Here is a 22,810-nt window from a genome sequence, read left to right as displayed (position 1 = left end):
CACATGCCCATGTAATGTAAGATTATTTTAAAAAAATCACTATTTAAAAAATTTCATATGATAATGCCATAGATTAGCAGCTTTTGGAGATTTAGACACAGTTATGAAAATCAAGCTACTAAATTCTACTTGGGGAAGTTCCAGGCTTTACTCAATACTCTCAAGAATCAAGTGTTAGGAGAAAATAAAACTAGTAAAAAAACATTTAAAAGGAATTCTGTAATATTTTTTAAAATTTAAATTAAAATTTTAAATTTAGTTTTTAAACTTTTTTTAAAATTAAAATTTTACAGATTTTTTAAAGAAACAAGACACTGAAGAGCAGCCGTTGTCACAAATACTTTAAACTGAAGTAGTACTAAATGGCAGATTAGCATTCTGTTGTGATTTAAAATCTGGCTTGTCAATTAATTTCAGTAGGTAAAATAAGCCCTATTTTTGCATTATTGTACTCCAAATAACTGATCTGAAAGCCTTTGCTAATAAAACTGGATCTCCTGAAGACACTGCAGATTCTTTACAGTGCAAGCACACAGTGTTTCAATTTAAGTGCCACAAAAAGAACTTCACAAAAGGCCAGAGGAAGCTGGCATCTCAAAGGCTGGTAGGAGTGGAATATAAAAAGAATAACTCCACTGAAGAACACTGAGCTTAGACTCACCTATTTGAGTTCATGAAATACCTTAAAAGAAACTTTATGATTACAAATAGCTCAGAGGTTGTGCTGAACAATACAATACTACTGCCAGTGAAACTACTCAGTTTTCCATATAATCTTGTATCATTTAGAAACAAACTCCTACATATACTTTTCCAAAACTAGGGACTAAAAAACTCCTAAAATCTTATAAAACCCCTTATTTTTGCCATTATAACTAACTTTGACCTTAAATAAAATCCCATCTCGCTTCTTACTATTAAAAAAATACATCCATTTCCTAGGCTACATTTGTAAAAGATGAAATAATAAAACCTGGTTTTGTACATGAAGTACTTTCTCAGTCTAGAAGTAAAATTCTGTTTTATCCACTTGAACCTGAGAAACCACTGAAGGTTGTTATTGCGGGCAACTGTATCTGATTTCTGTATATAAAACCTTGAATCATCCATCTGATCTACTACGCTCATTTACCACAGACAGTTCTAAATAATAAAAACACTAAAATAATAAAAACACTGAAAATATCTCCAATACATACAATTTCTTTCTTTTCTTTGCACAATAAAAATTATGGCATTAGTGTGGTTGCTGAAACAAGATGAAGTAAAACCACAGCTCTGCACATACCACACTACGGTACTTGCAACTCAAAACTTGAAAACAATGTTTTTATTTTTTTATGACTTAGGGGAAATGCTCCATTTGTTTTACAATAGCAACACAAAATTACTGCAGCACAACACCAAATTTAATGGGCCATTAAAACTAGGAGCTATACTATAACCAGGCTCCATACATTACCTCATCAGTCAACTTGTCTATTCTGTACAAGTTGGGATGTATCATCTTCATCAAATGAACAAGAGGCTGGCTCTTCATCTGGCACATTGCATAGACACGATCATCCAAGCGTGTACTTGTGCCTGTTCTGAAGGCTTTCTGCAAGAGAATATCACTACTCAAACAAATCCTGTACTTCATGTCTCATGTAGGAGTGCATTTCAGACTTTTCCAAGTGTCAAGCAAAGGTAGCAAAGCTTTTGTAAAGGAATGTATCTCATTGGCAGAATCTTAATCACAGACTTTGAGCATGATGTTTAAAACATAATCCAGCCCCTCCTTATTGATGAAGGAGAATAAATTTCCCCCTCGGTTTGTCTGAAATTTGCATGCAACTGACCAGCATTTCTCATTTTTATTCTTGGCAAATGACACTGGCCTGTGAAACTCACCAGTGCAAGTTGGCACAGGAAAGATATGACACAAAACAGAGTTCAGGCAAGGGACATACATGCACAAGATTAACTCTGAACTTATAGTAGTAAGAATTCAATGTTAAGGAAAAGTTTTGGAAAGGAAACATACTTTCACGTTGTATAGGAGAAACTAGACTCTCACAGGAGAAAATTTTTTTTAACTCTCCTACTGAATTTTTCAGATCTCCTTTAGGAGCAAGTGGTATACAATTGCTGTGCAAAGCCACACAATGAAGTAAACATCATATTCTAACTCAATGGAGAACATTCCTATAATCAAAGTTCATATTCTTTTCTACACAAAGCTAAGGACATCATTCCTTCTTGGCTGCAACAAGCATTTTGATTTTGGTTTCTCTATATCCCATATTTTATTATTGCTAATAAAGACAATAAAAATCCAAACCTAAACAACCTTTCCCAGCCACTCTTATTTCTGTCTTTTACACAGCTCTGGATAATAAATGGTCTGCCTTTTCCTCGCCATTAACTGCATTTGTCATGCAAGTATCAAAAAAGTCACAATCAGTATATTAGAGACTGAAGTAATCACTAAGCCAAAGAAAATATATTATTATGCTTAGCTCTCTTACAAGACTTATATAAAGGTTTATTCATCATAACAGAACCAAGAACTGTCAGACATGAAAAACTTTAAGTAGTGAGATTTATTCATAACAAAACCCTGCAGGAAGCTCTCTCCTTTTAAGTATGATGTTCAGTAATCGAAACAAAGATATCACTCAAAAATAATAATAAAAAAGCAATAACTACTTTTATGTGAACTTTCAACTATATCACTTGAGCTTCTATAATAAGTTTTACAGTATTTCCATGGGAACTCATTTTTCTTCTTGGAAATGTAAAGAACAAAAAATATGTATTGGAAAATACTTGTTTCTTCCTTCGTAAAATAAAAATGAAGAAGTACTAATAAGCAGTTTCCAACAACCTTTATGGGCTACACTGATGAGCTGCCAAAATATAAGAAATGCTGATTGTAAACTATATATTTAATTGTAAAGTAATATAAGACAGAACATAAGAAATTAAAAATCAAATAAACTAATAAAAGGTTCAGACATTAACAATTTAAAATAAACTACTATAGTAATCTTCTACAATAAAGTCCAGTCAGCATAAAGATGGTAATCCAATTTCCATGATTTTAGAGAAGTGCAGACATTGCTTGACCGAGAACTGAAGAATTCCTCAAACGGAACCAACATGAATCGACTAGGTCATACACACCTGTTTGAGAAGAGCCAAAATATAGAGTGGGAAAAGCTTGAGGGAATTTGGTGCTATCAGCATGGACTGCTGCAGATTTGAGGCAGTTGACATGTATGCTGCCAAGGAGTCCACCACGGCATTGACTAAGGCATCTCTTGCATCTGCAAGGCTGGATGAAACTGAGCGATCCACAGCTGGGGGGTTAGAAGGAGGGAAGAAGTTACCAGACAGGGCCTCACTCCTTCCCTTGAACTTTGAAAATTTGAGTTGTGCTTCCAGGTTATGTTTTAAGAGTAAAAAAATTCCCCAAACTACATCTGCAGTCCTAATTGCTTTTAGGAGTAAATTAGATGACTGTCCTTACAGAAACTCACTTTCATAATGCTCAAAGATATAGTGCAGCAAATTTTGGCTTCCTGGTTTGTAGTCTTGGAGAATGAAAAGAAAATTTTAAAGCAATCATACATAGTGAAGTCTAAATATAAATTTAAACCTTATACAAACAACTTAGCTATTGCTGAAATGCTGTTGCCCAACCTCAAAGAGAAGATCTACAGCAATTAATTTTGATTTTTTTTTTCCCCCTCACAAGAAATTTCTTCTATTACTTCAGTGGCATAATACTCATTACTGTAAATGCAGCTTCACCTTTCTCTGCTGAGCAAGGGATGCAAATCCTTTGGCTGGAGGAAGCCACCTGCTGGACTGAAAGTGCATTTAAGGGGAGATCACAGAATGGCTTGGGTTGGAAGGGACCTTAAAGATCATCTAGTTCCAATCCCAAAAGACACAGAATTACAGTTTACTTCTTTTAAGTGATTTCAATATTAATATATAATATAGCATGTGCTAAAATGCTGCACAGAGTCATTTAACAGGAGAGATCAGTCTATGAAACAGCTACTTATGATCCACAATTAAGGGATAAGTAAGAATCCTCAACCCTGCAACAATAGAAGGATGGAAAACCAATACTTCAGATACACTGCTCTCAGAAATTCCCTTTTAGTCTCCAGCAACTCACTGAACTGAATCACTGCTTCTTAAGCAATCCTAGAATGCTAAAGTTTGAGTGAACAACAATAAAGATTATACAGAAATGAGAGTTTTGATCCAAGTGTGTTATGATTCTTCGTCCTTTACTAACCATCAGAAAACAAAGTCAAATGGCTCCTTTTAAAAGACTAAAGTCAACTAAGTATTCAGAACAAGGAGTATTTCAGTTCACAGTTTCAGTATGAATTTGGCTTTGTCATCTTCTGTACACACAGGCTCCAGTGTGTTGCATTCCAACCTTTTTTAATAGTACCCAGGCTCTGTTCACTACTTAATTTAAATGGCTGGCGAAATTAAGAACATGCCAAAAAACATGTGAATCTTCCTGGCCTGTACTCACCCATGTTTGCTAAGAGGCACACAACTGCTTGTACATCTGCTCCTGCATACACATCAGACACGGAACTCACTACAGGCAAGCAAAGTGTGTGCACTCGAATTCGACGCTCACCTAAGAGAAATGAGAGGAAACCATAATGTGTATGCATTTTCCTGGTAGAATTAACAAATTCAGTCAGTACAGCATCTCCTCCCATCTAACATGCACCCATGCTAGAAAACATACCAGTTAAGAAACTGCTGCAACATTGTCTCCCTGTTTCAACCTGTTAAAATTCTACTCTAAAGCAGCACAAATTGATAACACAAACTAGCAACAGTAAGTGTCTTTGATCCTACAAATGAAGTACACTGACATCCATCCCAAAATTTTGTGGCATCTCCTACCATAGAAATTAGCTGCTATTCTTATGCTCACTCAGTGTAGTAATTACAGCTTGATCCAATCCATCACAGGTCTGTGTGTTTGGACAAAGTGCCTGACAAACATGTTACTGCTTGTAACAATGGCCAGACTTTTAAGTAAAAAAGTCTTGCTGGATCAGCACTATGTCAAATGCAGATGAAATTTTCACATTAAAACAGTGTTTTTAAGGATTTCCATTATGTGATTAGCTGCCAAGTAGGCTTTACTAGCTCTAACAACATTCTTTTAGGGTATAGAACACAAAAAAAGGCTGTGGAACTAACTTTACAAACATTACACCATGAAAAGAAACAAAAAGCCCAGTGACCAATTAATTTGAATTTATTTACCTTTACTGGAAGTATACAAAAGAGCTGTTTGAAAACAAACCAAAGATGTGTCAGTCAGACTTTCCTCTATGGACATTTGTACTGCATATCCAGCATCAGGATTGACATTGGCAAGGGACAGTAAATCAGTAGATCGTACAAAAAAATTCCCATGGAAAGTGTGTATTGAAAGACCTAGAATCAGATTAAATAATTCAGAGTGAGGTTAAAACAGCATGGAAAACTCCCACCAATAACTAAAACCCCAGCCCTCAAGCTACAGTTGAAGAAAACAGTAAAAATTCTATCATGTAAACCAATTACACGAATCATTAGATATTTCAGCATGATCCTGTAGAGTTCATGTTCAATTCTGGACACTCCAAAGTGAATGATGCCCTACACTACACATACCAACTTACAGAGAGATGGTACTATCAAAAAATCAAACGCCAAAAGCTAACTTAACATAAAGAAGGTAACTCTTTCACTCTTCAAAGAAAGAAAAATAACATTCAATTTAATGTTGCTAAAGACTAAGCACATCCAAAAAGATTGCTAACACATTTACACCAACGGTTCCATAGGAATCAGTATTTAAGACACACCTTTTGTACATCTTATGCGCATAACTGCTTCAAATCCAATCTTTCTTGTAAGGTATCTTTTGAGGTCTTTTTGCAACTTTTCAGCCTGAGCAGGATTATGGCTACGATGGAAAGATGGATAGTAATAGATGCATCCAGCGGAATACTTGGACATACAAGCTGTGAAAGAAGGAAAGATACAGTTAAGAAGTAAAACAGTAACGTGAAATCAGGAATAAAAATTGTGTTCAGACTTCCACAAGTCACATCTATGTTCATCTTCTCAATATCACCCACATCAGTAAGACAATGAGAACTGTCCCTCCCAGGTGAGTGAAGATAGAAATGAATCACCCCAACATATAATGACCTAATTATACACCAAGCTCAATAAACAGCCTACATTTGGCAGCTAAGATTGAAGTGCTTGCAGAAGTATCTAGTGGTATAGAGGTAAAATTAAATGTATGTACAGAGACAAATCTTGGATAATTATCAAAAGATGAAAACTCTCTTCTACCCCTATAATCAAACTTCATTTATTCCTTGCCAAGTTTTTGTTTCCTTTTCTTGAACAGGAGAACACTTCTCATTTAAAACTTTGAAATCTTAGAATGAATTGTCTGATACCACCAATATAATACTCCTATTCTTTACTTCCATCAACCTTAAGGACAATTCCTTTGCAGCATGAGGTGCAATAACAGAAGTGCTAAAATATTTACATGACTTAAGAATTACTGAGGTAGTCTGTGCTTCTGAAGAGAGACAACAGTGTAGAAAGAGGGAATCAGTACTCCTTACCAAGAGAAGCTAGATCAGAATATTGTGAACTTAAGAGAAATAAATCCACAGCAGTCTGCTGGCCGGAGCAGTCCAGTGCCAACTTCTTATAAAAGTCTGTTGCTGGACCAAGATGCTGGACCACCTTTAGTAAATAAACCACACAGGGAGGAGTTATGAAAACAATCATGCTTTTTAGGCTTTATGGACCAAAATACATACTATTCAGCAGCATCTGAATAACTGAGTCACAAATATTTGCAGTTTCTTTTCCTTGCCAAGGAAAATTATGGACCAAAGGCCAAAGACAGCTCATGCACTTCAAAACAAGTAACACCACACATACATGCATAAAGTAGTGACCTTAAATGCAGAAACATAGACATAATTAAAATTTAGTTAATTGCTACAAACGAAGACAAAGCAACTGATCTGCAGAACTATGCAAGTCAGAAAGACATGGCCAGTCCTTAGTCTTTTGAAATTAATAGTAAGGGAAGTTTTTTACCTTTGTGCTTGACCTTTGATTGGGATCCTCTCTGGAATGCAAAAGCCCCGCTCCCAAAGACGGTAACTGAGTTTGAAACACAGAGATCCGACCACCCGTTGGAGACATCAGTTTAAATGCAGCCTGAAGAGCAGGGCCCAATGCACTGTGTGTCTCTCTTGTATTGGTGAACATATTTGGTAATGCATTCAACAGATCTTTTATCAGCTGCAGAACAGATTGAAAGATGTTTTATGAGATTCTGCAAGCTTGAGATTTTCTATTGTTTCCAAAAAGCTGTACTGCCACAACTGAAGTGGCAGAATCAGTACCAAATATTTCGGTTCTGTTTTAACACACTAAGCAAAACAAAGTTGCGATTTTAAAAGCTATGATGTACCAATGAAACAACACGTAATACTTCCATAATGAAAAATGAGCATTGGAACTACATATTATGAAGATTAAGTTTGAATTCAAAGTTTAACAGGAACATCTGTTTTGAATATTTAACACCTTAAATTTAATGATGTATTTTGAGCCATCGTACCTCTTTGCTTTCATGGAGATTTACAAGTAAACTATCTGGTGTAGGTAAGAAAATATCTGTGGAGAGAATAGAAAAAAAAAGCTTTATTAAAGAAAAAATAACACTAAAATAGAACAAAACATTTCATTGCCCACTGCTATAAACACCACGAAACAGTCTATTTTTCTAATGTGTGTGCTACAACTAAATATGTCTTGCAGATAAGTAAATTATATATAGATAAATGTGTGTTAGAGTAATACAGTTCATACAAAGCTTGTCTGATTCAAAGCAAAATTAACTACTGAATTTCACATTTTAAACATCACCTACTCTGTAGTTAGTGCAAGACTATTTTTCAAAAAAATATTCAATAACATTGACCTAATACCAAATAGCTGAGAGATTCTAACCTTTGTTCTGGGAAAAAAAAAAATAATAGGTTCTCAAAAACGCAGCTTCCATTTTCTTTTTACTTACCATCAATATCTGAGACAATCAGCATCTGAGGCTGTGATAAACCTTCTTGCAAGTTGTAAAACTGAACAGTGCTGTCAAACGTTATGAACCCTATTCTTGTTCTTGAATCTCCAGGCAGCCTGAAGCATTAAAAAATAAACTATTAAGCCCTAAATCTCTCTCTCAAGACACATAGATACTCAGGGCTCCTGCTGATGTTAGAAGAAACTCAGTTCATGTATAAAGAAGTGAAGGGAGAACATAAGAAGGGAGATCTGAAACACTAATACAATCAATACTTCCTCAACATTTTCTGAAAAGCTGGAGTAATGATACAGTTTATAAGACCAAGTGTTACAGATAAGCACTCACTAACATATCGATGCTTTGTTCCACAAGAGTGCTTAATAAGTTCATTTAAACACTAGACTGACACATGAAAGAAGGCAGCCTTCTCAGTTCTTAACAGAAAACAGTATATTCTGCCCTTTCCTAATTCAGAATCCCCATTTACTAATGTAGTTACAGAGTACTCATAGCTCTAAACCAAAATCCAATGTCTACAATGCCACATTTTTATTTCTTATGTGGACCATATTTCAGTGTATGGCATAATACAAAACTAAAGACTACAGGAGATTTCTCAAGTAAAATATAAAAAACATCATGAAGTGCTGAAAACTGTGACAGTGACCAAGAACAATAGAGGCAAATATTGTTGTTACCATCTGGGTATATAAATGAGCTGGTTTTCCTGTGGACTTAGCATGGGAATTTATGAATTTTCCTAAAATAATGAAGCATGTTTCTGAGATTCTGTTCACAAAATAGCCATAAAAAACTGAACAAAGAAAGACAAAAAATGGAAGCCAAGATTTTTAATGTATATGTTGGCTTCTTCATGAGAAAACCAAGTTCACCAAGAAAAACTTGTAGAAAGGAATTTTCAAGGCAATACCTCCAGAGGATTAGTTGTCAAAGGCATGAACACAGTCAAGCTCATTAACTCTCACTCAAAATGCACCAGGAACAATTCCATATATGCTGTCCCAGTGCAAAAATAAAAATACAGAAATTGGCAGAGGGTAACTGTGACCCAAAAAAACCAAACTGAGAACACAATTCACCCAGGCAGTTTTACTCTTGTGGTTACAATGTTCCAGTTTGCAGCACCTCAGAACATTCAGCACAAGAACCAGATAATTTAACTGCTGCAATTTATGAGTTTTGTTGGTCTTGGCAAGGGGGAAGAACCTTACCAAGACCAAAATGAAATTTCATTTTTAAATGCAATTTTAAAATCTTTGTACAATCAATATGTTGTTAGAAATTACACCTAAATATTCCTTGCAGATAAGCAATTAAATTATATGCAGATACATACAGACATATTATATGCACGGAAGGAATTCCAGGCAATGGAATTTCTGCCCTTTACAGACAGAATGTTTAGGCACTTTGAAATTTCCTTCAAAATTTTCAGTTATAATTTTTCATAACAACATGTTAGCTGATTTGAAAAGGTTATTTATACTCTTACTTGTCTAGGTTTTCCAGCAATGACTGGCAGAGTATTGTCAAATATCCAGCCTCCACTGCATTATGAGACACATCTAAAACAAATAAATATACCGCAGGCTGAGGAGGACGAAGCTACAAAGTAAAAAAAAATAAAAACACTCAAAAATCATATTCAAAAAAATGTTAAAAGTGATTAGTCACTAGAAAGGGAAGTAAGAAAAGGGAATACTTAGAAAAATGCAAGGTACACATTATGCAATAAAGGTAATTTACTAAGCAATATGCAGACAGATCTAAGCAAAACCCCCAGTAGTTAATAACTGTCATTTGTAATAAACACAAAATGTTATACTTCAGGGGAAAAAAAAGGATATTTTAGTCCCTCCTCCCAACAGTCAATTCAAACATGACAAAAGATACCGACTTCCAACTTTTAAATTCCATTGTTCTTTCAGTACATGGACAATGTGATCCATGAAACAGGGTTACAGCATTCTACCTACACCCCTCCCCCAGTTATGTACCAAAAATGTCTGCCACAATGTTTCAATTCAAAGACAAGAGAACAATTTCTTTTTGCTGCTGCTAATAATGTCATTATGAAGTAGGCTTTTTCCCAGGCAGACAAGACCATCATCCCAGCAACTGTAAGCTGACTCCTAATAAGAGCCATTTCCTCACAATTACTAACTAGAAATTTGAGGCTGAATTAATTTTCTCATTATTCTATTACTGGTCTTTCAAAACGTCCTCAAAATGAGGGAGAAAGGCAGAAATCACACTGCATCAAATTAAAATCTGACTGTGCCACATTAAACTAGACTGCATGACAACACCCATTGAATTACTTTCAACTCAAAAGCTCCTGTTTACATCAGCCAAAACTAAAAATATGAATTTAACTATTCCTTGGTGTTAAGACGAGTTTCACAGAAGAATTATTACACACCACTGGATCAATATGAAACATTACTTTCAAGCACTATTACATTATGCAATTGCTGTTAAAGTTACTATGAAAACTTTTTCTTACCATATAGTCTGAAGAAGCAATGAATTCCACTGTAGAATTTTGCACCTCTGGCCGTTTGTGAGGCTCGCCATAAGACCGTGTCAGAGGATTATACATAAATTCTTCAGGAACTATTAAAAAAAAAAAATCGCCCCCAAATACAATTATATTTTTGTCAGAAAATAAAAACCATTGCAGCTAAATGCAAAGTAATGTGGGCATACTTCAATTATTGCAATAGCAAAGAATTTACATTAAGGAGACATAAAAAAGGAACATTTCAAATAACTCAAGCACATCTTTAACACCAAAGTTCAGTAACTGGAAAGGAAATTTATATATTTTAAACAACAACAGATCCCCAACTACAAAACAGCAATGCAAGTAGAGTACTTCACAACAAAGCAGCAATCTGTACTGTTTCTCATAACCTCTGGCCTGGATTGTAGCTGTCATCATGCTTCCATCTGCATATTGCAACAGCAGTCAGTGGGATTAGCTGATTTCATTAGACAAAGAATCAGCATATTATGAATACATTTTCTTCATGTCCACAAAGATTGCAAAACAATCTTTTGCTTCAAGAAGAAGCACAACACATCTGCCTTAAGATGTTTTTCAAAATCTCTGGATCATAAGGACATTGTCACTGTAGTTTACCTTTTAATCTAAAATATCCCATGGACAGATACTATGTAAATACTTGAAAGAGAGTCTATAAATGCAAGCATCTCCTGCTACAGTCACTTACCATCATTAACTCTATAGCACAGGTTGCATTTCCACCGTCTTTGATCGATGAAAGAAACAAAAGGGTTGATGTAAGTCCTGCAGGATCTGCATCTCACTATTGTGCTTGATGTTATTACCGGCAATTGCTAAAAAGGAACAATGAAAAGCTGTCACAAAGGTATGCAATATACTTTATGGAAATCATCTCTGTGCAGTACAGTTGATAAAAGCTTTGTGAGACTTCACTTTCTATCATCTTTCCTTTTAGCTGTTTAGTTCAATTTCACAGAGTAATTATGATGTCTATTAAAAACAATCTCCCCCTAAAACTAAAAAAATTAACACTTAATTAATGTCTTAAAATGGTCTCAAAATCAAAGATGCAGTAAGATCTTAAATTAAACTACTTTAAATTACAGCTACTATGGCAAAATGAATTATGAAAGGACAACTTTTGAGTGACTCTATAAGAAATACGATGGACAGCAAATCTTACACAAAGCACACACAATTAATAAAAAGAAGTTATACCAGACAGTTATTCACATTTTTACATAAAAGCTAATAAATTACATTGAGAGGAGTTGCTTAACATGAATGAATGAAGCTTATGAATATAGCTTCAGTCTTATATTGTGTTTATGTTCTACTGATAGCAAGTATCAGGCCAGTCACGCATTCAAACCAAACACCTCTCTTCAGGAGAGCTCTGTAAACACCTTTTCAGGATCTATCTGACAGTTGTGAGCCCAACACCCAGAGTGCCAATTCTCTGGAGAACCACAGGCAAGCAAAGACTTCCAACAACAAAAAAATAAACTTGAAGGGCTTCTCCCTTATGCATTCCAATGAAGTAGCAATTTCAAGGCTTTTTTTGCTCTCCTCCTCCTCCCTAAGTCACAGACAATTTTTTGTACTTCTGATAAACTTAGGACTTAACTTAGAGTTCATTGTATTTTATTGTTTGAATGAAAATAGAACACATGCATATATAAAAAAAACACACACACAAAAAAAGTAAGGTACTTTACCGTCAGGTCCCTGAAGGGATGCAGCAACAAACCCAAAGGAAGTTTAGCTTTGTTTAACAAAGCCTGTGTCTGTGGAATATTTGTCAATGTACATCGAAATGAGCTGAAAGGAAATAGAAACATCATGTTAAAAACGAAATTTTGAAAGATGTTGAAAATATTGTGTCAACACTTGATTTTAAAGAACTTAGAAATTTAAGAAATCTTATGTTTTACAAAGATGATTTCATTTAAAAACATGAAAAAATATTTGTTAAAAGGCTTTGTAAAGAAACAAACAAAAAAAATACGCCCCTGCTCCAGTTTAGTAGTTCAGCAATGCAAGTATACCAAAACCAACTTGCAATTAAGAGACAGAACTGTTTCAGATACAACACTCAATGAAAACCATGTATTTTTCTGTTCATTATAAAGATTACCCCAGTGAACTAAGAGAGTATTTAACTAGTACTCAGAATGTCACATTTATATAAGAAAACAGTAGAAAAAAAATCCCAGATACTGAGAGAGTCAAAACCTTTAGTTCTGTGTAACATGAAGGGACACTAAAAAAGCCCAATGCACAGATAGTGCTGTCAAAAGTGTTCCTCATGTAAGAATGATTTCCAGGCCTTCAGTTTTCTGATTTCTGTTGTCTGGTGGGACCATGCACTGTCACTACAGGAATAAGGATGCTGAGTCACTTTGAGGCAATGAAGAATACTTATTTTGGAATTACAAATAAAATCTTTGGGGAAAGCACTTTCCACTGCACTTGACTTGGGATAGTTGATAATACTACTCAATGTTAATTAGAGGTAAAAGGATACCTGATTGCAGAATTATCATAGTAAAATATACTCATAAATTATTAAGTGTATTCAAGCATAATCATAATACTTTTGTGAAAAAAATCCTATGCAATACTACAAAGTGTTCTAAGAAACATATTGTGTAACATTAAGGAGTTTATTAAAATACCTTTTTCTAAATGCATAAAAAGGTGAAGATATGGAAAAATTATTAAAATACTAAGAAACTAGCTACACTCACTGCATATAATATATTCTGATGGCAGGACAGTTCCAATATTTGTGCAATGATTCAGAGGATAAACTTATTTTCAGTTAAAAGGGATTTTATTAGTTCATCCCTAAGATTCAAATCAGGAGTCAGCTGAAACACTTTTTGAAATTTTAAATAATTATTACCCACTAAAAGAATACAAGACACTGTCCTAGACACAGTAAACTTACTCTGGACTGCAGTTTAATTTCCTAAGATCAGAATTCAAGTTAGGCACAGGTGCTGGAACTGAAGACACGGGTAAAATATTTCTATCATGTGTAAGGTTTACTGGTCTTAAGCTCTCTGGCTGCTGAGAATGCTGTAGACTTAATCCTCCTAAGGAAGAGGACAGCTGGTTCACACCTGGATATTGCTGTAAAGTTAAGAGCATGACAAACAGGTAAACACACAAACACGTTTAAATAACAACCTTCAATCTTCTGGTAGTGCCCTCCCATCCAGACATGTATTAAAAAAAAAAAGATACAGCAACAATTAGTAACAAACCCAAACAATCAAAAGGAGTGCTGTACTGCGGAAATTTAAAAATGCTACAACAAATGTGACACACCTTCCAAATGTGTATCATGGGACAAAATTCAAATTCATTACACAAATTGACACCAGAAGTTACACATAATCCTTCAATCTCTCCTGAAGTAAGAAAACAAGTTACTAAAAAGGCTGACACAATTTCTCTCCCACTCTGCTCTGCAATTTAACTTTTGTTAAAATCAACTTTTCCAAGATACAGACACAGACTTTAAATATTTATTTTTAAATTAAAACACCATAGAAGAGGAGAAAAGGTTAGGTTGCAAGCCACCTTTGAGGTCTGGTAGTCTAACCCCTTGCTCAAGCAAGGCTAAATTAAAAGTTACTTTAGGTTGCTCATACAGATTCATCCAGCTAAGTTTTCAAAATATCTAAGGACTGACAATTTCACAGCACAATCCCTTCCAGTGCTTCCCCACTCCCTTATAGGTTCTCCTCATATGTCCAACCTGAATTCACTTGAAGCAACTGCTGTTCTTGTACTGTGTACTCCTGAAAGAGCCTAATTTCATCTCACATTACAGTAAAAATGAAGCCAACCCTTTAAATTAAAAAAAAAATTAATGAAACATTTCTTCCAAGTCACATTTTACGTTATGCTTGTGACAGTGAGAGCCTTACTGGATATTATATCCAGAAAGGAATTTTGGTCACCTACCACAGCAGTTTCATTGTCTTTGCCAGTTAGCCCTTACTTCAGAGACCAGGACTTGTTTGTCAGTACATTTCTTTTTCTAGACCCCTTCACACATACATTCCTCTGCACTTCTTCAGCATTTGTGTCTTGCCTCAGGACTTGGTTCTTTTTTTGCCACTGTTCTTGGGGGATTCACATGTACAACAGGAATCAGGTGATTGTACACAATTTCTTGGGTATTTGGAGCTAGCTTTATAAGGAAAACAGAGCAGAAGCAGGCAGCCTGCTCCACAACACACAGCCAGCACAAGCTCTAGAGAGCTCTTTTATCTGGACCCTATGCCATGCCTTGCTCCTAAGGTCATTTAATGCTTGAGATCACAGCCTATAGCAATGCCCTGATAAATGCTGATCAAGTACTTCCTTATGCTTCTTCCTACCAACAAAGTTCAGCTCTTTCAAACATCAAACCTCAACAGTGAGGAGTTTGCTAATAACTGGTGAAGCAGACTTGTTAAGCCTGACTAGTTGGAGGTATACTTAAAACTTTCATCCAAAAGCCTTCCAGTAAGTCTAGAACCAGAGCTATGACATCAATATTATACCTAATGTTTATTGTCTCAGAAACTATAAAAATATGACATATGATAATAAAGGGGAAATACATCACACAGAAGAGGGTTTTCCCAGAAATTTACTTCATGAGGTAATTTTTAAATAAAAAATACAAGCCTGTGCATAGTGCTGAAAACCAGAATGGTGTCCTGGATTACTGGGCTGCACAGGAGTAGGTGGTGCTGCATTTTGGTAGCCTGGCTGCAGTGCTGGATATCCATAACCAAAGGGCTTAGAAGCTTTTGATGTTTGGAGGACTGACGGAGAGGGAACTGGGCTGCTAGTCACAGAATGTGTCTCTGGAAAGACAAAAGAAAGGTACTGAATATTATTATTTCCTTCTTAATTTAAATGTAAACTCCTACATGCTTCAAAACAACATTGCTATTTTTTCATTATCCATCAAGTTATTTTTCTGCACTGAAAAAAAGTAATTAAAAAGAAAGATTACTTCAAGAATTTTGACAACGACAGTGTGTATGGAAGATGACCAGGGACTTGTGTCACTACAAAGAAAATGTTACTTTACAAAAAGAGGCAACTTGAAAAAAAGTCATTTGAATTGAAAAAAAATAGAACCACATTTTATTCCAATATATGCATTTGATATGAATGACAAATGAGACAATTCATGTTTAGTCTCCCCACCACTTCTGAAAACTAGAATCACTCTGATTCTACGATTATTTCATGAAAAGCCATACCTAGAGTTAGAGAATATTTCCATTGGCTCAACCTTATGTTTGGACAGTATTCATAAATGGCAGAGGAGAAATAAAGCATGGTCTCTTTTGAAGTTTTAACCTGATACAAGTTTCTCTTGTATATGCCTGCAGCACAGCTTAGTTCTGCTATTTTTCAAGGTCAAACTGAAAGTAATCCACAGTGAACTTAACAGCTGTAAAGAGATCAAAGTATTCTTTCAAAATGTCTACAGATGTGAGCTAAGTTTCAAAAGAATTTAAGTTTGGTGAAGTCACCTGGGAAAAGTGCAAGCAAAGGAACAAAGCACTCGAGAAACCAACTGCCAAGAAACTATGTTTGTCATGAACACTCCATGAGGGATAAAAACACAATAAAACAATAAATACAAAAAAAGAGCAACATATTAAAAAAACCTAATGTTGACTCTGTTAGAAAAAAAAAGGAACAAGTTATTTTTAGAATGTTTTCAGCAGAACCAAAATGGCTAGTTATTAGGCCAGAGGGTACAGGATTTGTAGTCCTGCTAGACTCTATATGGATAACAATACCAGCTTTCTAACTGAGATCTCATTTTAATCAGGAACCCATCAAACCACGGCAAACTACTATGACACTCCCAGGGGCCAGAACAAAGTAAAGGAGCCAGGAGGGTGTAGGCCCTCCAAGTTAATCCAATTATTCATTTAAAATAGTGGCTAAAATACTTTGAATAGCATCTTTTCCTCTTGCTCTCAATATGACAGCTCTACAGATTTCAAGACCAAGGTAGTGAGCCAGTAGGTTCATTTAGAACTAACCTGACAGTCCTGATATTTTTAGAGCTAAGAGTAAGCAAAACAGCAGCCATTTTCTTTAAATAAAGAAAAGTAAAAGACAATAAACTGATCCAAGCATCTCTGCATGCTGATATTGTTGGTCTCCCAAAACTTCTGTGATGTGTCAGCAACTAATCAGCTCCTAATGTCAACAACACAATCAAGCACACAGCATAATCTAGAAAAAAGATGCTGCTTTCACACTTAGCATATTTTCAGCACTACCCTCAAAACTACAATGGAAAGTACGACATATGATTCAGGGAACTTTTATTAAATGGTTATATGAACTTCAGTGGTAAAACTGTGAGAAATTATTTAAAAAGACAAGTATGTTTCCTCTGATGACTTCCCCTGTTCCTTTCATAGGCACGACCTTTAATCTACTTGTTAATTAACAATAAACAACACCAGAAGCAATCAAAAAACCACATTTATGTACTTGAATAAATAATTCAAAACAAACTGCTTACCTGGATAGCCACCTTCTTCCAGAGCATCATAATTGTTCAGAACAGGAGAGGCACTGCTTGTAGTAGAGGAACTATCAAGTGCTGGGGGAGGAAAATAGTTTAACTTTAGGGATATCAGAAATAGCAAACTTTTGATAAATAAAAGACTGAGATATTTTTTCTAAAACCTTTGATAAGAAACTGTCAAGAAAGATCCTGGGAAAAACCCCACTACTTCAGCCCTAAGACTTGAAAATTATTACCACTGTAAAGAGGAGAGGGAGAAAATATAATCAGCAAGATACTAGAAACAAACAAGCACATGCCCAACAAACAGCAAGAGAGATCAATGGCAAAAAGACAAAAACAATGAAAAAAAGTTGTTTCTTGAAATAAAAAATAATTTTATATTATACCAAGAGTTCTTTCTAGACTATACCAACTGAGGCCATGCACATTTTAAAAACAGTCCATTAACGGCCTTCTTCACAACTGCAAACAACAGAAGATTCCCATAATTTTCAGAGTGATTAACCACCTTTAAGCCAAACTAGCAAGGATGTAATTCTTCCCTCCTTACTGCACCATTCTAACTCACAGCTAGCTTTCCTCAGTCTAAAGATTCTATTTTTCATTATCATTGACAAGATTCTGAACTTCAGTTGGTATAAACAATTACTCTTGGCTCAGCCTAAAGTAGCTAAGTAAAAAGTAACTATGTAAAATTAAGTACCAGAAGTTAACTAGGCAGATATAAAAAATCACAATGAGCAGATACATAGCTGTTAGGACTGAAGAGACTTGACTGCTTAATTTTTAGTTCAACCTATGCACAGATCTTGAATATCTTATTGTAAAACATCTGGCAAACAAAGAATTATTTTAAAACATCTCTTCCAACGTGATTTCACATCCATTTATTTCCAATGAAAAAAGGGCCAAGGAGATTAAAGGTATCTTCTCTTTAAAACACACCAAGCCATGAAGTGTAGATAGAAAAAAAAAGTGTATATTTAAGAATTGAGAAAAAAAAAAAGAAAATTGTATATATAATTTTTGTGGCAGAAAAGACTGAAAAGATTCACTGATACTGTTCTACTCAGAAGGATCAACCAAGACCACACATCCCACTGCAAAGCTGAAAGTATTTCAAGGGACAACTTCAATGGTGGAGTATTTGAGACTTCCAAGTGAAAACACTTTGCATATGAAAACATAACGTCACTGGCATTTGGGACACAGAAATACCATGGCACCATCCTGACAGTATAGATAATTCTTGAGCATTTTGCATTTAAAGCATTCAACTACGAAATAGAAAAGCTATTTTAAAAATCCATAAGACTAACAATAACGTATTATTTAAACAAAAATTTAATTCTGTGACAGTCACACAATCTTAGTTTTCAGATTTTCACTGTAAGTTTCTTTTTTTTTTAAATCCTGGAGGTTACTAAATAACATAATTGCAAGATTTTCTTTTCTGTTCTAGAAGCTGAAGGAATCAAGATTCATGACTTTTTTTACCCTGACTGGGATTAGGCCTTTTAAAGCTTTGCTATGTCTTACTACAGAAAAGTCAAAATATACTTTTGTTAGGTCGACAAAACAGTTGAGCAGTTACACAAACACAAGCAACCAGATTGCCAGTACTTATTCTTCATAAAACCACTGTGACAGTCTGAGCCAGAAATTTCTCTACTAAAATCTGTTTAGGATTTGCATTAGCTACTACTGACAGGGCATAAAACAGGATGCTGCTTGTTAATTAGACAGCCACCGTATGGAACCTGGGTGCCCTTTCACTCTTTTCCATAACATGAATTTAAATGCAATGATCCCTCCAAGGCTACAGATTTTAGTGACTTGAGAGAGAATGATGATAGGGAGTATGAAAATTTGTTTAGGGAACAAAGTAAGGACAATAAGGTTACAATTGATAAAAAACCCAATCAACATAATTTGGACAGAAACCTTGGCATGCAAACCCAACACACTGTTCTTAATTATGACTTGGATATCATCACTGGTCTGTTTCATTCTTCACAGAATTATTACGTGTACACTACAGTATTTTCACAGCACTCTAGGTGATGATTTCATTATTTTAATATAACTAGCACTGTTTTTTTTTTCCTGACAACATGTACCATAAAACGAAAGAAAAAGCTACAATAGTTTCCTATTTCCAATCAATACTAAAAGCCAGCAGTACAAGGTATGTGCTGATACTTCCATCTATCAACAAGGGCAGTAGTCTCATGTTTATCTCAAAAAAGCTTTTTATACTGTTACCACTCATGCAGCCAGTAAAGACTTCTTCAAGTTCCAAAAGGAAAGTTTACCAAAATTGAAGAGAGTAAACCGGTGAGAAACATTAAACTCACAAAACTGGGTCACTCTGACAAAACAGGCAAAATGCAACCAGGTATGTAACACTTCAACCAATCAGGACAAATTGCTTCTTAAAAAAAAACCAAATCAACAAACTTTTAAAGTTTTCTACAAAGCAAGCACATTAAAACTGAACCTATGAGCCTGACCATTGAGACATACACTTTAGAAGGAGAAAAAAATCAGCACAGATTAATTTACTGTCCTAAAAAGCACAACCTCTCAATGTTTACTACCTCAATTGTACGAGTTCCTTATGCATAAAATGAGAAGGTAAACACCGTTTAATGTAGTGATACAAGTGGCGTCTGGTAGCTTAACCTGACCAATTATCAGTGCAAGTTCTACTGCTAGTTACCTTCAGTTAAAACTCACTGCAAATCAAAATACTAAAAATATGGGAGTCTTGCAAGTTGTAAATATTTTTTAGATTAATGAAACATCTGATATTAACATGACAAAAAAAGGACCTATTTGTTGGTCACTACTGAAGTCCTTTTTGTTTACTATACTAGTAACAGCTGGGAATTCTCAAGCTGAAGAGTCAGGGTGATGCTTTGTCTTAAAGGAAGAAAAAGTTTCAGGGGATGTAAATATGGGGAAAACCTTGAGTAGGAAGAGAACAAGATACTGGTGTAAAGCTAAAGCCAACCTGCTTCCTCATCCTCCTCATCCTCTTCCTCATCATCTGAACTTGATGACAAGGGAGCTGGTGCAGAGCTAGCTTGATTATTAACATATCCACCATACTGCATGCCTGTGAATTGGAAAGCACAAACATCAGAGTCAGACAGACAGGAAAGACGAGAAACGGAAGTCACAAATCATTGCATTAAAAGTGAGAGAAATCAGCTGTTCCAGAGAAAATCCCAGCATGCAGCAAGTTAAATCTACAACCCTAGAAGCAGTTTTTAGTGGACTAGTTCAGTAAAATATTAGTAGCACATGGAAGTTAGCAGATAATTTTATATATGTGAATGTGCATGTGTATCAGGAAATTAAACGCACAGACTTCCTACCTATCTTTTTAATACCAGTTTATCCAGCAGAGTACTTTCATAAATTAATACACAGAAATAAAGGAGTTATTTCCACATAAATTCAAATTATGTTATGAAAACGTTTAGAATTAACTTTTGCTTGGCACACCTGTCCCTTTTAAGACAAGAATGATTCATGTTGGAATTCTGTCAGAAATGAATGAAATATACTGCTGTTGCCACACGCAGGAGTACAAACACACATACAGAGAGCACAACACGAACAGGGAAATTAAAGCTAGGTAAACCTGAACATTTGGGTTGTCTTATGTTTACATGAGTGCCTAAATTCGGGCCCATAAGCACGTGATTACACCATGCACATCTAGTGTCTGGTGACCGTGCAGCAACTGTTACTGCTGTCACCTCCACAGCACAACCTATTAGGGTTTTTGGGGTTTTTTTGTTTCCTTTTACAATATCTACTCTAAACATATGTGAGCAATACATGAAAGCAACACAAACATACCATTTCAAAACAGAGTAAAGCATGCAGCAATGGCTTATAATTGATTTCCTACATTACTTGCTATTGATGCATTTTCAGTATCTTCAAGAAATCTTACATTTCTCTTGTGACGAGCCAGGGTTAGCAAGGATTTTAAATATGCTTTTAGTCAGGCAGTGACATCCTAAATAAATGCAATTAATCCCCGTTTCTCTCTTTTCAATCTAATGGATTGCTATGGTAAGAAAATATCATAAATATTCAAAACTCTTCAAATATTTGGGAATTTGGGTTTCCATCCCTCTGCAGAAGTACTGTGGCACCAATGAATAGCATTCTTTATTTTAATACTATAAAGCGTTACAGAAGTGTTATGTATAATTTGAAACCATCATGGTAATTAATGATATGCCCATCCCTTACTTCAATCAACTGTATCAACCTTTATTCTATTTAAAATATGGTCTATAAATGCTGTTAGTTTCATGGCTCTTTCAAAAGGGTCACCAAACCCAAGAGGAGCATTTTAATTTTACTTTAAAAACCCTAGGAGAATCAAGGTGAAGAGTATCTACTCAAATACTGGAAGCAAAAAGAAAACAAAGCAAAACTATATACCAATATTCTTGAGAAGGTGAACTTTCATAGAGAGACTGGTACAAGAAAAGATGGGCATCATATTCCTTTATCTAGTGCATTAATACAGTTGTACAGTTTCAATCAAATTCCTCTGTAATTCAAATAATCACAACAATGAATGAAAAATATCAAGTGCCACTGAGTATATTCCGTGCTTCAGTTTTTCCATACTGGAAACACAGTTTTCCATACTGTGTACTCCATACACAAGGCTAATTTGAGTAATTTCTAGTCCCATCTTTTATAAATTTACTGGATGCACTTGGGAAGGAGAATACAAGAAAATCATTTGTGCAAGAACAGACTAGAGCTAACAGACTAAAAGAAAATTACTTTTCTCAGGCCTGGGAGAACTACTGAGGAATAAAACAGAACAACTGCATTATTGGGAAGAGAGAAAAAAAAAAAAAACTACCATAAAATAATTAACATTCAAGGGGAAAAAAGTCAGGATGCCAAGAAGGGCTGCACTGTAACAGCAAGAACCAAAGTAAAAGTAGATGTGCCCAGTGTGAGAGTGTAAAGACATCATGTACAAGGATAAGAAGAAGAAAGAAAGGGTATCTACCTGGAAAGTGCATGCCAATGCAAAAATTCCAAGCATGCACAGATGAGAGAAAAGGACTGGATTACTCATTACTGGTCACATGCATTAAGGATGCAAATGTTCAGAAAGAATACAGAAGAAAAGAGAGTGAAAAAATATGCTAGCAACATAGAAGTTTAGGAATCATGAATTATGTCACTATGAATGCTGTGAAGACCAGGCTGGTTTGATTCTCAGCAGCCTTATGAGTTTGCATATATTTATTTTCATTGCCAACAGTACTACAGATTTCTGCCTTTGAGACTGCGCTGTGCTAGTACAACTGTTCAGCCAAAAAAAACCCTCTGGAGAATAGATCTGGCTAAAAAATAACATCGTTTAAAAAGTCATTGTCAGGTGGGAAAGTCTCCCATTCTAGTTCACTGCCCAGCAATGCCAATAATAGGCCAACACAGGGGAGAAAGCAATTGAGGGCAGAAATGGGTGGCTGCAGTC

General features: G+C 35.3%; 1 protein-coding gene across 2 annotated transcripts in view; it reads right to left on the bottom strand.

The window, feature by feature from the left end:
• The window catches only part of SEC24B (SEC24 homolog B, COPII coat complex component), a 44,931-nt gene that overhangs the window by 5,703 nt on the left and 16,418 nt on the right, over positions 1-22,810 (bottom strand). The window contains exons 4-20 of one of the 2 annotated variants that reach the window (XM_041427921.1): positions 20,294-20,398; positions 17,269-17,349; positions 15,393-15,574; positions 13,657-13,841; positions 12,422-12,524; positions 11,410-11,536; positions 10,680-10,789; positions 9,666-9,778; positions 8,147-8,265; positions 7,688-7,743; positions 7,159-7,365; positions 6,672-6,795; positions 5,889-6,047; positions 5,302-5,475; positions 4,547-4,657; positions 3,169-3,344; positions 1,463-1,600 (exon numbers count right to left, since the gene is read on the bottom strand). In XM_041427921.1, coding sequence (XP_041283855.1) covers positions 1,463-1,600; positions 3,169-3,344; positions 4,547-4,657; positions 5,302-5,475; positions 5,889-6,047; positions 6,672-6,795; positions 7,159-7,365; positions 7,688-7,743; positions 8,147-8,265; positions 9,666-9,778; positions 10,680-10,789; positions 11,410-11,536; positions 12,422-12,524; positions 13,657-13,841; positions 15,393-15,574; positions 17,269-17,349; positions 20,294-20,398 — 2,270 coding nt within the window. The remainder of the gene's footprint in view (positions 1-1,462; positions 1,601-3,168; positions 3,345-4,546; positions 4,658-5,301; positions 5,476-5,888; positions 6,048-6,671; positions 6,796-7,158; positions 7,366-7,687; positions 7,744-8,146; positions 8,266-9,665; positions 9,779-10,679; positions 10,790-11,409; positions 11,537-12,421; positions 12,525-13,656; positions 13,842-15,392; positions 15,575-17,268; positions 17,350-20,293; positions 20,399-22,810) is intronic. The other variant, XM_041427922.1, reaches the window with a different exon arrangement.

The sequence above is a fragment of the Onychostruthus taczanowskii genome, unplaced genomic scaffold, assembly GCF_017590055.1.
Source record: "Onychostruthus taczanowskii isolate IOZ18803 unplaced genomic scaffold, ASM1759005v1 scaffold12, whole genome shotgun sequence".
Lineage (NCBI taxonomy): Eukaryota > Metazoa > Chordata > Aves > Passeriformes > Passeridae > Onychostruthus > Onychostruthus taczanowskii.
The sequence above is the reverse complement of the archived record's forward strand: the minus strand, read 5'-3'. Positions and strand labels throughout refer to the sequence as shown.